This window comes from Oenanthe melanoleuca, chromosome 2 (assembly GCF_029582105.1).
Source record: "Oenanthe melanoleuca isolate GR-GAL-2019-014 chromosome 2, OMel1.0, whole genome shotgun sequence".
In the NCBI taxonomy this organism is placed as follows: domain Eukaryota; kingdom Metazoa; phylum Chordata; class Aves; order Passeriformes; family Muscicapidae; genus Oenanthe; species Oenanthe melanoleuca.
Window position 1 is genome coordinate 108,830,280 of NC_079335.1, and position 14,822 is coordinate 108,845,101.

General features: G+C 42.4%; 1 protein-coding gene across 2 annotated transcripts in view; it reads right to left on the reverse strand.

Annotated features, from left to right (window-relative positions):
• Nucleotides 1-13,210, reverse strand: part of TGFBR2 (transforming growth factor beta receptor 2) — a 59,670-nt gene extending 46,460 nt beyond the window's left edge. Inside the window, exons 1-2 of one of the 2 annotated variants that reach the window (XM_056484354.1) lie at nucleotides 13,126-13,210; nucleotides 12,665-12,953 (exon numbers count right to left, since the gene is read on the reverse strand). In XM_056484354.1, the coding sequence (XP_056340329.1) occupies nucleotides 12,665-12,752 (88 nt within the window). In that variant the 5' untranslated portion in view covers nucleotides 12,753-12,953; nucleotides 13,126-13,210. Of the gene's footprint in view, nucleotides 1-12,664; nucleotides 13,047-13,125 lie in introns of those variants that run through there. The other variant, XM_056484353.1, reaches the window with a different exon arrangement.
• Nucleotides 13,211-14,822: the final 1,612 nt, after the last annotated feature.

Here is a 14,822-nt window from a genome sequence, read left to right on the forward strand (position 1 = left end):
TGTGTGAGGGACTGCAGGCTCTTACACTTAATTGATGATGGCAGAATATAATTGAAAATTTGAAATGTACACATCAAGTTGGATTTCCATGGTTTTCCCCTTCCAGCTGTTTTACATAATAGCTGTTACTCTAAATCCACTATTTCAGTCTTCCAGCTATCTCTTCAGCCATTCTTAAGACCATAATCTTTCACCAGGACCCCAAGACAGCATATACACTTGCAAGCTTGTTTAAAAGAAACATTGCAACGAAACTACTAATTTAAATTACAATTTAATAATTAATACTAATTTAAATACAAAACAATTTCTTCTATTCAAGAGAAAGCTGGGAAGAGATAAGAGAGAATCACAAGAGCAAGTGTACCAAGCACCAGTTCAGAACCTACCACTGCCTCTCAATTTTCATCTGAATACCTCAAACTTCATCCAATTACTTCAACCATTTTTTTCCTAACAACTGAGAACTGTGAAAAGCAAAATATGATGACACTTTATAAATTTTTAAAAGGTGCTGTTCATTTCTGGCACGGCTCTATGTTCCTCTGCTGCTACATAACGCTCCTGCTACTGCAGGACAGAAGATGTTTATTGCCATATATATGAGTTAAATTTAACAGGATAAGATCTTCAGCAGATGCTGTGATTCCTGAGTGTTGCTATGCCAAATTATACTCATTGATGTTTAATATTTTAGAGTCGTCAAATGCTTCTGGATATTGGTCATCATCATCCTTCATCTGGAGGGCACTTACTCAACTGCAGAAATCAGTAAGTCTGCAGGATGTCTAAGGACTTCCATGAAATGCCTTGATCTTTTCAATCAAATGCCAAATGGATTAATAATTATGTACTGAAAATACTGTTTCAACAACTGTCATTGAGGAGTCTGTGCACAACATGGTCACAGCAGCTGAACCACTCAGCATCCCTTTAAACACCAAGAGCCAGTTACATGCTTTGTTATGGTTTCTGGTGAAAGTGCTCGGTGACATGGGCAGCTCATTCTCTAAAGCTGTCACTTTGGCATTTCTCACAAATACTGCACTCATGTAGAACACAGTTTGTTTTTAAAAGTGTTCTCATAAGGCAAAACAATTCCAAGCTTTCCCAACACAGTAATAGCTTAGACTATGCCAGAGTAAAGTGTTCTATAGCAATAGAGACATTTTTAAAATTCCTTAGATGTAAAATTTTATAACTCATGCATGTTTGAAATATTCTTGTACAGCCTTAGTTAGCAGAGCAGTTTAACTGTTTTGTTACTTCTGGAGATGCTAGTCTTAATTCTGAGAGGGATGTGAGTGATACCAGCCTGGTGCTGGAAACCTGCTGCATAACAGATTCAAAGAGCTCTGTGACTCTATGGATGGTGTTCCCTTCTGAAAGTGAAGCCATTCCACTCAGCTAGTTTTGCAAAGCCCTGACTTGCCTGGGTATGTGTTTAACAAGCCAAACCCTGTCTTAGAGATTCACAGATGGACTGAAAAGTCCATCACATCCCTTGGCTGTACTCTAATAATGAAAGTATCCTGTTTGCTAAAAATGCACACCTTGTGTCTGGAGTGGTTTCACTCACCTAGAGCTTCCATTTGTCAGAATGGATGCTTTTTCACCTTTCATAGTATCCTCCCCCACAGAGTCTAAAATATCACGTTAGCACAGCTTAAAACCTTATTTTCCAGCAACTAACTGTGGCAAACTTCCATGTGAGCCCTGCTACCTACAGTTAAGCATTCTGGAAGAGCAGATTTAGCTAGGCTGCACTACCTTAACTGTGCCTTAAGGCAAATTATCTCAGTTAAGTGGTGTTTATGTTATGTATGGTATCTTAACAAGGCATGGAAAAGTGTCTGCGTATCTGACCAATCTGACCAACTGTATCTCATATCCAGCCAGAGAACAGCAGCTGTAGGTACTATTCCTAATTCTTTAGCTCTTCCTATGCCCAAAACCACAACAGTCCATCATGTTGAAAAAGCAAGAAATTGTTAACATTAAACTCTCACCTGAAAATAAAAAAAAGATAGCATGGTTCCCTAAACAAACAGTAGCTCCTCCTTCCTTGCCCACTGCAGGCTAAGGACAACAGAGTAGAAACTGATGCCCTGGTAAGACCATATATCTCATTTTCAAAAGCACAGTGGAAACTTAAATCAAAATCCACCTTTTAAAGGGAAAAGTGATGATTGTATGAGTAGTCTAAGTACTCATGCTAAGCAACAGCTTGGAAAAGCAGGTGTCAGTGCTTTCTATTTCTAGGTATGTGGTTATGATAGTGGTAAATGTGCCTTGTCATTAGCTTTCAAGGGTAAGATACTTCAAATAATTAGTGGTTTGCTTCTAGCATTTGCTACCCACCTTCACCCAGGAGAAGGCCAGTGAACTTCTGCCTTCAAACCACCAGTAGGTACATGCCTGATAATCACACTATAAGCTGCCAGAAGAGAAAAGCCTAGTATGGGAATGTGCAAATTGGCTGAACCATGAGTAATATGTATATGGACAACTGAGGGAGAAGTTAGGCCTTCATTTGTCAAATAGAAGCAAGTTACCAATGCCTGCATGTGCCTCACCAAGCTCCTGGCACACAGGAGCCTCTTAAATTGAGAAAAACAGGGGAGAAAAAAAGTGCTAATACATTATTGAACTTGACATGGTGTTTGAGACTGTTGAGAATTTCTGGATGCTCTGAAGGCTTTAATCCAGAATTTCTGTAGAGAATGAACAGGGGTTATGACTCCCTTTGAACCTCAGTTTCCCAATCACAATAGACAAGTGTTGAAACAATCTGTGTTGATTTCCCACAAGTTCTAGAATTGTCTATAGAAACTGTAATTAACACACGATTGCATTATTTTTTTTGCCACATGTTAAGCAACACAAGTTGAAACTGTGGAAATATTATTATAAATGACTGTACTGAAGTTTAATGGTGGCATCAAAAATACAATGGATGAAATCATGGGAAGCTGGAAATCTGTGTTTGAGTCTCCAAAGACTAAGAGGCTTCTCATTTCCTAGTTCACTGCTTTAACCATAGGCCAAGATGCAAAAATTTTTTTAGTTATAAGTCACCAACAAATCTTGTCTCCTTCTCTCATACAAAATAAGGAACCTCTAATCCCTTCCAATCTGTATATGAGGAACTTTCATGTCTAATACAGATACTTTGAAACCTTTTTAGGGTCAAGTCCATATATTTAAAATAACAGGATATATCTGGTTCTTAATTCTGAACCCGAGTTCCTGAATATCGGTAATTTAGCTGGAATCACATTTTTATTTGCCTTCATAAACATTAAAATCAGGGGACATATATGTATAAAAATCTCTAGGATGCTCCTGCCACAATAAATATTCATCATACAGGTGTGGCCTCAGGGAAAAGTGAGAACAGAAAAACCCTCAGCCAGCTAGAAACCTTAAGGCAAAAGTATGAAATGTGAGAAGTAAGGAGTGTGTGAGCAAGAAGCTGATGGAGAAAGAAAATAATAAAAAAAAATTAAAAAAAAAAAAAAGGAAACACGTTTTGGTTGTATTTTCTTTTTCAGAATAGTTTACCAATCCCTTCCTGCTGAATGTCTTCCTGTATCTATTATCCAGAGCAAAAAGAGAGCAGATATGGCTTTAGTTACAACCAGACAGTGTGGTATTCCTGTTTACATGCAAACTTGGGTTACGGCTTTCAGAGCTGAAAGCCTCATGGCCTGGCACTGTACTCACTAGATGAGAGCACTACAAATGAATAAAAGGATCAGCTTCCCAGATTTTTGACTTAAGGCATTCCCTTGTGGTAAAGCTGGGTGAGGAAATGGAAGAATAGACTTAGGGGAAGAAGGGAAATTCAATAGCCCAGAAGCATGTATTGCTGACCTAGTTACTTTGTGAAGGCTTAAATAAAGAAGCTTACGAAGTCATGACTATTACATGGTCCCCTCTGATCTTTTCATGAGGATGAGAAACGGTTGTTTTCAGTTTAGAAAGGAAAAAAGATTCTGTATGTAAAGTGTCTCTTTATTGTGCTGTGAACTCCCTGGAGAGAATATCAGTCACCCTGCAGGGGCTGGAATAATGAATGAATCCATCAGGGAACAGGCTTTCTTCTCCCGTGACATGCTTTGGGGGACCACCCACACACATGTCAACCCTTTTTCTGCAAAGTGCTGCCTCTAAAGCCTTCCCCTGCCTCAGCCAACAAGGATCCTTCATCCTAGAGCCCTTCATTGATGGAGTTTAGATACTCTCATGCTGAGGAGTGACATGACCATGGGTCTCCCACTTTCAGGGCAAAAGCTCTAACCACTGTAGGAAAAGGAGGCAAGGCAACCGTGAAAATTGGTAATAGGAGCTGTGGCGAGGTAGAAGGTACACTGCAGGGCAGCTGGCCTACTGCCACAGCACGGTCACTGCAGAATCACAGATCTCCCTGTATGCCAGAGACAAATGAGAAGGGTAATTGCTGCATGCTGGTGGGCAGAACCGGTCAAAGGGAATAAAACATCAACCACCACCTGCAAATGACAGCTCTTCATTGGCTCCTGACTGCAGATTGACAAACGTGTTCAAAATTTTTCAAAATCTCATCAAAGGCTTCCCATTAGTGAAACACACAAAGGTTTACTCCTTACTTCCTGAACCTTTTCTGTAAGTTTCTCAAGAAGAATGGAACACTCTGAAATCACTACCCAGCCACATTAAAGGAAGCTTAAGATCACTCCAGAGCTGAGAGCAAAGCATCCCAAGTGGAGCCTGAATTTGCACAGTGGATACTAACTGCAAAAAGAAGGAATATTTTAAAAGACTAGACAGGTGGAAGAAAGAAGCTGGGAAAGAAAAAAGACATAGTTACATCTATCCTTTTTTCCCAAGCACACACTTCAGTGGCCAGAAGTTATTCACGTACACTGCTGGCTGCAGTACTTGAAGGTGTGCTGACTCCTGATGTAACTATGACTTCACATTTGCTCCAGCCACAGAGCTCCCAAAGCATATGGAAGTTGGTCAGGACAGCCTGGTAATGCTAAAATCAGGAGGGCAGCCCAAATGGTATGAATTCTAATCTTCCTTTAAACACTAAGACCTTTCTTAAATTGTTCCTGAAGCTGGGCTATGCAAACCACTGATGTACTGCAACTTTATATAACAAGTTTTCAGCAGTATCTAAGCTGCTAATTAGGCTCAGGGATCAGATCAGTATCTCGAGATACACAAGAATCCTGGATAGCTGCTCCTGGTTTCTTCCCAGAAATTAACCAAAAGAGATAACCCATTACTAATCATCTGTGGTCTGCTTCAAAGTTCGGCCCCTTGTACAGCAACATTAAAGACAAGCTTATATTAGTTAGTGAGATGAAATCTACAAAATTGCCACATTACCATCCAAAAGCCCCAGGCACCATCAAACCATGCCAACAGATGATGTACAGGCATGATGAACTTAATCCCATCCTGGGCTGCAGAAACCACAGCAGGATTAAAAACTGGAGGGAGATAGCTCACCTGCACTTCACATCTAAAATGTTTAGATCCAGAAGAATTACAGGTCAACACTTGATAAATCTAATTGAACTCCCTTTTTTTTCTAAGTCAATGAATTGAGTACCAGCTCATTTATGATCCTCCTGGGTAAAATGTTAAACAAAATTTAAAACCACATCCACACTCTGAGGAGGCATTTGTCTTTTAGTCCTCATTTCCCATTCTCTACTTTTCTTCCTTATTAACTACACCACCACTAGAAGCTTATCAGTGATGAGGGAGCTTCAGTTTTCATATATCTTAGGAAATGCATGTAAGTGTTTTCAAAGGAAAGGCCTTGTCTTGATGAAAAATCATCCTTCTTAGATATTTATCTTTTTTTGGGACTACTTATCCCACATCAATTCACCTGCATCCTCCCAAATTCCTCTACCACGACTCTTCCTGGGCAAAAATCCTTAAAGATACCTTACAAGAAGTTTGGAAGTATTCTCTTTCCCGTGACTGCCTGAAATCTCCCATTCTTAATGTTCTGAGGACTTCAAAAAAAGCTGCAGTCAAATTACTCTCTAGCTCCAAGAAAGAGAACCAGATCGCTCTGGCTCCTGTAAGACTGATACCACAAAAGCCCCCTCGAGGGAATTACAGCCTCATAACATACAGTTGCCTATTATTTATTCTGTGGCCAGATCCTGCCAGCTGGTATAAATCAGGGCAGGTTCCTCTCCTTCAAGAGAGGAAGCTGATTTATGCCAGCTGACAGTCTGGCTGCACGCGCTCCACTTGCACAATGCTAGTTTTTACAGAGACCTGTTAAAGTGCCCCAGGCACGTAAGAACCACGCTCGGGTCTTTACTTGGAAAACGTTGCTCTGAGGAATAGAGCTGTGAGACCTTCCCGCTGCTCTCTGGGTGTACTGTTCAAATTCACTTGCTTTTCTAACAGAAGAAAGTCTCTAAGCCCTGACAGAGCCACCATGACCTTGGGAACAAATACGCATTTTCTAACGCCCCCTGCATAGACCAGTTTTTTTAAACTGAGCTTTAATGCTGCATTAAATGAAGCCCACGGGAATACCAATGCAATGTTTTGGAGGAACTGATCAGCTGCACAGAGCACAGAACTGATCTTTCAAAATTTGTGTTACTGGTAACTATAAACACACTATAAAGAATGTGGTGTGACTTGCAAATCACTGGCTGAGCGTGCAGCTTTGGCTGCTTGATAAATCTTTCCTCTTTACCTTAAAACCTCAGGTATCTACTTACAGAACAGGGAAACAGCTCATTTGAGGGTGTGGGCTGAAGTGCTTGGGTACAAACAGAAGATAGGAAACAGAAGACAGCTTTCTAATACCTCTAGTTTCAGACTGCCATTGGAAAGGCACAGTGTTAATCCCAGGTGTCACTTTAGGGATGTAACTGCTGGGTTGTCAGCTGAAGGATACTTTAAGTGTGAGAAAGCAGACTCCTCTATCTGTTCCTGAAATCTATTAATTTCAGTCAAAGGTTTGCCAAAATACTATTCTGGGTGAGCAGAGAACTGGAATCCTGGAATCAGACTAACAGGACTGTTAATAATCAAAATTGTGGTTTCTTTGCCTGACAGTAATTTCTGAATACAGCTTGTCATTATGATGTGAAACAATCCCCACCCAACAAGGAGCCAATGAACACATGGCTACAAATCAACCTTAAAAACACTGTCAGGAAAATGTTTTTCCAGCCCCACAAAGAGCTTCAACATTTCATACATTTTCATATTCACAACAGAGTGAAACCAAAATCATTTGAGGTGGCAGGTATGGGGATGTTTATACATGTATGCTTAGTGAGAGAGTGACAGCCCTCCAAAACCCTGGGGAGAATGGATAGGGGGAGCTCCAGTTTCAAATCATTCCACTGTGGACTATGGAAGTAAAAAAAAAGAAAAAAAAAAAAAAAAAGGAAATGCTTCCTGATGAAAGTTTAATGGAAACTGGTACATTTCCACAAATTGTTTCAGTTTTGACAAATCAGCATTTTCCCATGAAAAACAGTGTCAAAAACTCTCAACTAGCTCTAATTCTAACCAGATTAACTCAGGGATGAATGCCAGCAGGAAGTTCTTGCTCAATACCAGTTGTTTGAGCAAAGGAAAACAACTTCTTCCTGAGATGATCTTCCCAGAGGTGAAAAGGCTTTAAAACCCATATAAAAAAAAGGACAGGTAGTTCCAGCTGTAACAACTACAATGGCATTCTCAGCAAGAGAAAGAGCAAGGAAATGGCATATTCAAAAAAATATGCACAAACATGGACAAATCAGCAACTAGTGTTTCCCCTCACACTGCTAATGTTATTGTTTCTTAAAATCTAGAATAGTTGCTAAAGCTTTACAGCAATGCCAACAAGCTGACATTTGTCCATGTGAACTTCTGGGCAGAGTTCTTAATACCTGCTTCAATTTAAATTCTGCTTAAATCCCTGGAAGCCAACGGACATACAAATGGAGCATGCTGTCATCTTTTAGGAAAAACAGAATTAGGCAGTTTCTGGTGAGATCTGTCAGTTCTATCTACTCCTCTGGATGAGATTCCATCAGTGGATGGCATTTGAAGCAATTTGCTCTCTTTACATATCTTACCCTAAACTGTAAAACTGTACAAAACTAAAACTGTTCTTTCAGGCAGTAGGATATAAAATGTTGTACTCAACAAATGCCAGTGCTGCTGCTCTGTTGCTATACCAGAGAGCAGACATAATATGAAAAAGAACTGTTGAAGACTTATAGGGGCCACTGAGAACCCAATTCTGCAAATGTTTAGTGTCAGCCCATTGCTTGCAGTGGCATTTGCCCTGTCCCAATGTGTGTGCCCACTCCTTGCTGTAAAAGCAATCCATCCCCTGTAGTAAGAAGCTTCTCCTCTGATTCTTAATACAACACCTGCCAGTAAAGTTAAACTTCAAAAGGACTTTGGCTATCAAGCCCAAGACATATTCTTTCTGATTTATTTTAGTCTATTTAACCTTCCAGAGCACAAGTATTTTTGCATCACCTTTTATTTTGTTCTTGAAACCATTTTATATGGGTTTAAAAAACACTTCCCATTATCCTGTAGGACAAAAAAAAAAAAAAAAAAAAAAAAAAAAAAGAAACAAAAACCCCTCTAACACTAACAAAATTTAAGGCTAAAGACCTATTAAGCAACCCAAATCTCAGCACTAACCCTCTTAGACTAGGATTCAGCCAACTTTTTCTTTTGTATCAGGACTGGCTCTCCAAGCCTTTATGCTGGGAACCCCTTGTACTCTCCAATATCTTTAGAGACTGGTTGGTATCTCAGTCAATTTTACCGAGTTTGCAAAGCTCTGGCAATACAAACCACCTTGCCTATTTGGGTATTTCCCCTGAGTCAAAAGGCTCCTCTGTGGCAAAGGAAATGATGCTGTTGCCTCCCACCTTCCTCAGGGCATCCTTTCATTCCTCCATTCGTCAGGTGCCAGAAGGGCTATGGGAACCATGGGCAAATCAAGACTTTAGCAGCACACATCCCTCCTGCTGATGATCCCAGAACCACAGAGGTGGCTGGAAGCCCTGCCTTTCACTGTGCCACCAATGCTGGTCTGTAGCCATGCCAGCCAGTGTGGAGATTGCATGGACCACTTTCCATAGCATCTGTCACTGCACTAGTGAGCATGCTTCATACCTAGCTGATGCAAATCCAGGAGTAACACACTGGGCACAACCAGTTGGTTTGGCTCATTTTGGCAGTACAGAAAGTAAGGCACAGCTCTCTGAGCTCAGAGAAGTGGCAGTGAATGCTAGCAAAGTGCATATAGCACATATGTACATTATTGAGAAAAGAGTTCCTACACCACAAATGCAAAAAACAACAAAATATCACTTTCAAATATCTTGCAGAGGAAATACAAGCATCGGAAACTCCAACAACTGGTGCTACAGTGATACTATGTTCTTTTTTTTTTTTCCTCACCTCAAAAGAGCAAATGCTTTCTAAAAGTCTTTGAAAAAAACAAACTTGCAAAAACCCCTGCAAACCAAACCACGAGGAATTTTCCTTCTGGTAAGAGCCTGACACCATATTTCCTCCTATGCGCAGAGTTAACCTTGTCACAATGACAACTTTTATCTGGCACCATTACAGGATGCTGCATCTTTGAAACTGTAACAATTCATCCCAGAAAGCAGTATTTCATTTTGAAACAATGTTTGACTAAATATAGGTCATATAATAGTTTTTTTTAAAATATGAGTGAAAAACTACTATGAAAATGAAAAACTGTGAATTACTCCATAGCCCATTTTTGAAATTACTTTTGAAACTGTTTCAGGAAACCTGCTATAACTCTGTGTAACTCTACTAATGCTAATGGAACTATATTCATTTGCAGCAGCTTAAGAGCTGGCTCATAATTTTTTAATAGAAACCATTCCAATATGGAATTCACCACCTGAGTATTAGAGAAGCATGTTAAAGGAACTAAAAATAGCATGTAAACAAAAGTGTTTTTCAAAGTCTGAGGCATTAAAGCCTCACAATTCAAGGATACCCCATAAATAGAAGAAAATGCAATATCATCTCTGATGTATCCCTACTTCCCTCCTGAAATACCTGGAAGAATGCCAGTTTTAATGGCAGGCAGGAATGCATTTTAGACTCAATTCTGTTACAAATATGTTCCATCCCGTTATAAAATGTTTGCTCTCCTACTTCCCTTTTGCAAATATCTGAAGCTCTAAATTTGATTTTCCTACTATAAAATTAACTAACTCTGATATGGCTTTCAAAAAAACCAGACAATAATGCAAATAGAGTTTGGCTCAATGGCGAAATTAAGTTCCTGATGTTCATATGAACAATTACTCCACAGATGATTCCAAGGAACAAACTTCTAGTTATGATAACCCAAAGATAAACTACAAATTCATATTCATTTGAGCACTAACACCAATTTCTTACGTGGGCAACTGCTGGTTTGCACTGATGTTAATTGATTAAATGTTCAGGAAATCATTCAAAATCATTCCAAAAAATTGCAACTTGCCCCTTCACTCCATGCAAAAAAGGTCAATTACTTGTGTGTAGTAAAGGACATGAGAGTATCTTTTTCAAAGGAGATAATTTCTATTGAACCTGTTAATGAATTTGTGGGTTTCATTAAAATCTTTATGGGAATGTGTCATTCTTGTCTAATATTTTGCTGTGAAGAATGTTAAAATGAAACTTTAGCTGCTGCTTTGTTAGCTAGCCATCTAGTTAATTAGTTGGTATACCTGGGAACTGAGCTCTTCTGAGACTGATATATCTTCTTTTTTCAGCCTCACTATACTGCTGAATTATTACAAAATAAGTGGCCTTTTTTAAATTTTTTTTTTTAATTCTCTTTTGTTTTTCCCCAAGCATTTGGCAGCTCTAATCTTCCTTCTTGTGCCAAATAACTACCAACATCCAAACCTCACACTTTCTGCTCCACAGAACTGTTGCTTTTTGATCAACTCTTCTTGTCATAATAGAATTCTATGGCACAATGGAATCCTACAGTGATTATCAAAACAGCTTTTCGAGCTATGGGATAGATTATCTGACAACAGGTCTAATCAGTTTTGGTTATTGTAGGGTGTAGATGAAGATGAGATGAAAAATGCTGGAATTGTAACCAGCTTATGTTGTTTTTCCTCACTGGACCTGTGACAAGAAAGAACAAATGCTTGAGCCATGCCCATAGGTTGAGAGTGTCTGTAACTGACTGAGTGGGGAAAAAAGAAGTCAAATAAGAAATAAAATGAGATCAACAAAAGCTGAGCTTCTTCATTTAAAGCTTTTTGCAATGGGAATCTGCAAAAGTTTGGGGTTGGGGTCAAAATAAAAGCCCTCACTAGTGGAATATGGTTTATATTAATGAAAAAATATTTAAAAAATATAAAAAATTGACAAGAATTCGCACACTGCAAATTTAATACAATTTTGAGTTGTGGGACACCTTAGTGTCTTATTCTTATATTATTCTTTTCTTTTGCACCAAGCTTTCATGAGTAACTTTGCAGGTATGCAAGACCTATTGACTTTGACAGGGCTGTTAATGAAGCATGAAGTTATTCAAAACTGCATATAGCTAAAGGCAGTAGCTATTCAAGAGTTATCTTCTTTATGTAATTATGTTTCAGCCTAAATTTGGGATCTCTACTGACCATGAATGGACCAAAGAGGAGAATCAGAGGGCCCAGAGCAAAGTTTGTAGAAGTCCAAGTGACTGCACACCTTACCTGAAGACTAAAACCAGATGTGGTATCACAAGACATCTTAGAAATCTACTTAATTCTTCACAAATATTTCAGATGCAGTTTGCTGCAATCTGTTCTCTTTTTAGGTCCACCACTTGTACTGCAACATGATTTAGGGCCTATCCTGGACATTACAGATGTTAATTCACAGATGTGGGTGACTACTGGTAGGGCAGAGCCAGAAAGCTCCTCAGGCAGAAGTCTTTGTTTTTGCAGTGGAACTTTATCTCATAATATATTATAAATTATGATATGAAGAATACTGCAAGCCACAGACCCCAAAAAACCGATCTAAGGACGTCTTGTGTCACTTTTGAAGAGAGTCAAACAACACGCTCAGTCAGCGCTAGAGGATGAGCGCCTTTCAGCCCAGCTGCGGGCAGTCACGGCTAAACCCCGCTCTCCAAGCCCACAGACCGCGCTCGGCCGGCAGGCAGCCCGGGCACAGCGGAGCGCGGCGGGCACAGGCCCTGCTCCGGGAGCACCCTCAGGCCGCGGCCGGGCCGTGCAGCGGCTCCTGAGGGCGGAGGGGCCGCGGCTCCTGAGGGCGGAGGGGCCGCGCTCCCCGGCCCGGCCCGTGCCTGCTCCCCGGCCCGGCAGCCCTTCCCTCCTTCCCCGGCCAGCAGGCAGCCCCGCTGCCCTCTCCGGGCTCCTCCGGCCCCGGCAGATTTCCTGCCAAATCCGCTGCGTTCTCCCCGCTATTCCCTCCGCGCTCGGACCTCGGATTTGGCCGCGGAACCCCGACATCCCCCAAGCCCTTTCTTCCCCGCAGAGCCATCAACCACGCTCGCCCTCTCCCGAAGCGTTTCCAGCCTCCGAACTTTCTCAGCGGCCGCGTCCCCCGCCTCCCCGGGCGCTGCCCTGCGGGCCGGCAGCTGTCAAGCGGCGGCGGCACTTACCGCGGAGCAGCGCGCTGCCCATGAGCGCGCAGAGGGCGAGGCGCAGCAGCGGCAGCGGCCGCGGGCTGCCGTGCGGCCGGGCGGGCATCGCGGAGCCCAGCGGAGCCCAGCGGAGCCCAGCGGGGCCGAGAAGAGCCCAGCGGGGCCGGGCGGGGCGCGGCGGCGGCGGGGAGGCCGCGGTGGCTGTGGCGGCGGTGGCGGTGGCGGGGCTGCAGGAGCGGGGCTGCGCCGCTCCGCTCCGCTCCGCTGCTCGGGACCGCGGGTGACTCACTGAAACTTCACTTCGGCGCTGCAGGGGAAACAGGAAATCTTAAACTTCGCAAACAGCTGGGCAGGACTTTCTTACTCTTACAGTAGTTCCTTCTCCCCCCTTCCCACAGTCACCCCCTCCCCTGCTCTCGCCCTTTTTCTTGCCTTTCCTTTTTCTTTTTTTTTTTTTCCCTTTTAACACGAAACCTCACCCAGTTTGGTGTCAATCATCTGCCAGAGGCCAGCCCCTCTCAGGTCTGGCTCTCCCCCCAAAGCGCGCCGGGGCCAGCCCCGACGTGCAGCCCGGATCGTGCGCCTGCCTCCCTGCACAGCCGCCCGCCCGGAGCTGCGCCGTGCCCGGCGGGGAGGGCGGCTCGGGGTCCGCGCCGAACTGCCGGCTCGGAGGGCTCCTGCTCCCTGCGAGCTGAAAAGGACCCACTCGTGTCATCTGGGACGTGGGGACTTTGCAGAGCTAGTCCTCGTATCCGTATCCCTGACCTTAACGGTGCTGCTGCAGCAGCCTGTTTCCTCCTCTGCAGAGCCGGTATCCGATGAAGGACGCAACCCCCAGATGAGCTAAAGCAGGGAGCAAGGGAGGTTGATGTCAGGGTAAGAGCAGGAAATGTTCCCACAGACTAGGTGGGCACTCAGCTTGCAGATGTTGAAGCTGAACAACTGGAACAACTTGTCACCTGCTGCTTATTTTGCTCCCAAATAGGCTGGTTGTGCTCTACTTTATCTCAAATGCTGTGTATGTGACACAAATTAAGTTTGTCTCCATCCCTCTCCAAAGGAACTTCCACGAGAGATTTTGCCTTCTCTGCAAGAACTGGTGATATCAGCTTTTCATGGCCCAGTCAGAGACAGCGAGAACTACTCCGTTTAGAGCCTAAGGCTTGAGCTCTCTGCCAGTTTAAATCCGGCCACTGCATAACCAGAAGTTGTATTGAGACCCATTTTCAGCTCTCAGTCTTCCTTCCTCTCTGGGTTAAATGGCTGGGCATTGACTGAAGGCTAAACTGATGCACATAGGGATAATTCGAGGGCGTTTGTTCGAACGCTGTTGATTTGTTTTTGTCTCGGTTAAGGCACTAGTTAGAGATACAGATCTGGGTACTTCAGAAAAAGGACTAAGCCCTCAGGGGGAATGTGCTCTGAATGTCCCAGATCACCTCTGTTTGAATTTGGAAATGTTTGCATAAAAAAATTAATTGGCCTATAGCAGACAATTAAAAAACAATCATTGTGTTTTTATGTAAATTTCATTTTAAACACTCCCTAAATGCATATTTTCACCATGAAGTCTCAGTTTATGGTACAAAGTCTCATAAAGCTCTCCAAGAGCATTTTCCTCTCCCTCACCCCCTTTAATACAGTCAAGATTCACTCACACAGGTGGCAGTCACCACCCTCCAGAGGTAAGAAAAGTTGCAGACTCCCCTTTGACTGGAGTGTTCTTACCTACCAGTTCCTGTGCAGCAGCTCTGTGCTAGAAGGTGACTGTGTTTTCGGTATCCACTTAAACAAAAGCATTTTTCAACCCCCACAAGTACATACTGTGTGCTGTACACTGCTCTCCTTGGAGCTGTCAAGTTGCAGGTGCCAAAGAGTAGTTGCTGTTTGCTTAGAAAGTTGGCTGTGTGTGCTGAATTCTCCTGTTAGTTTTTGGTGACTACCTTCCAACATGAAAAAGAAGCTTAAAAGCAAATAATTACTGGTTAATATTACTATTCAAACCAGTCACTATCCAGGTGTGACAAAATACATGAAACAAGACTAAGCTGGTAATTTCTTTCCATTTCATTGTTCACAGCACGAGTTCCCTGTTTTCAGATAGCAGATTTAAACTGTGAGTATTTAACCTCAGCCTGAGGTTAGTATTTAACCAGGACTGAGGTAGAGTCCTCTT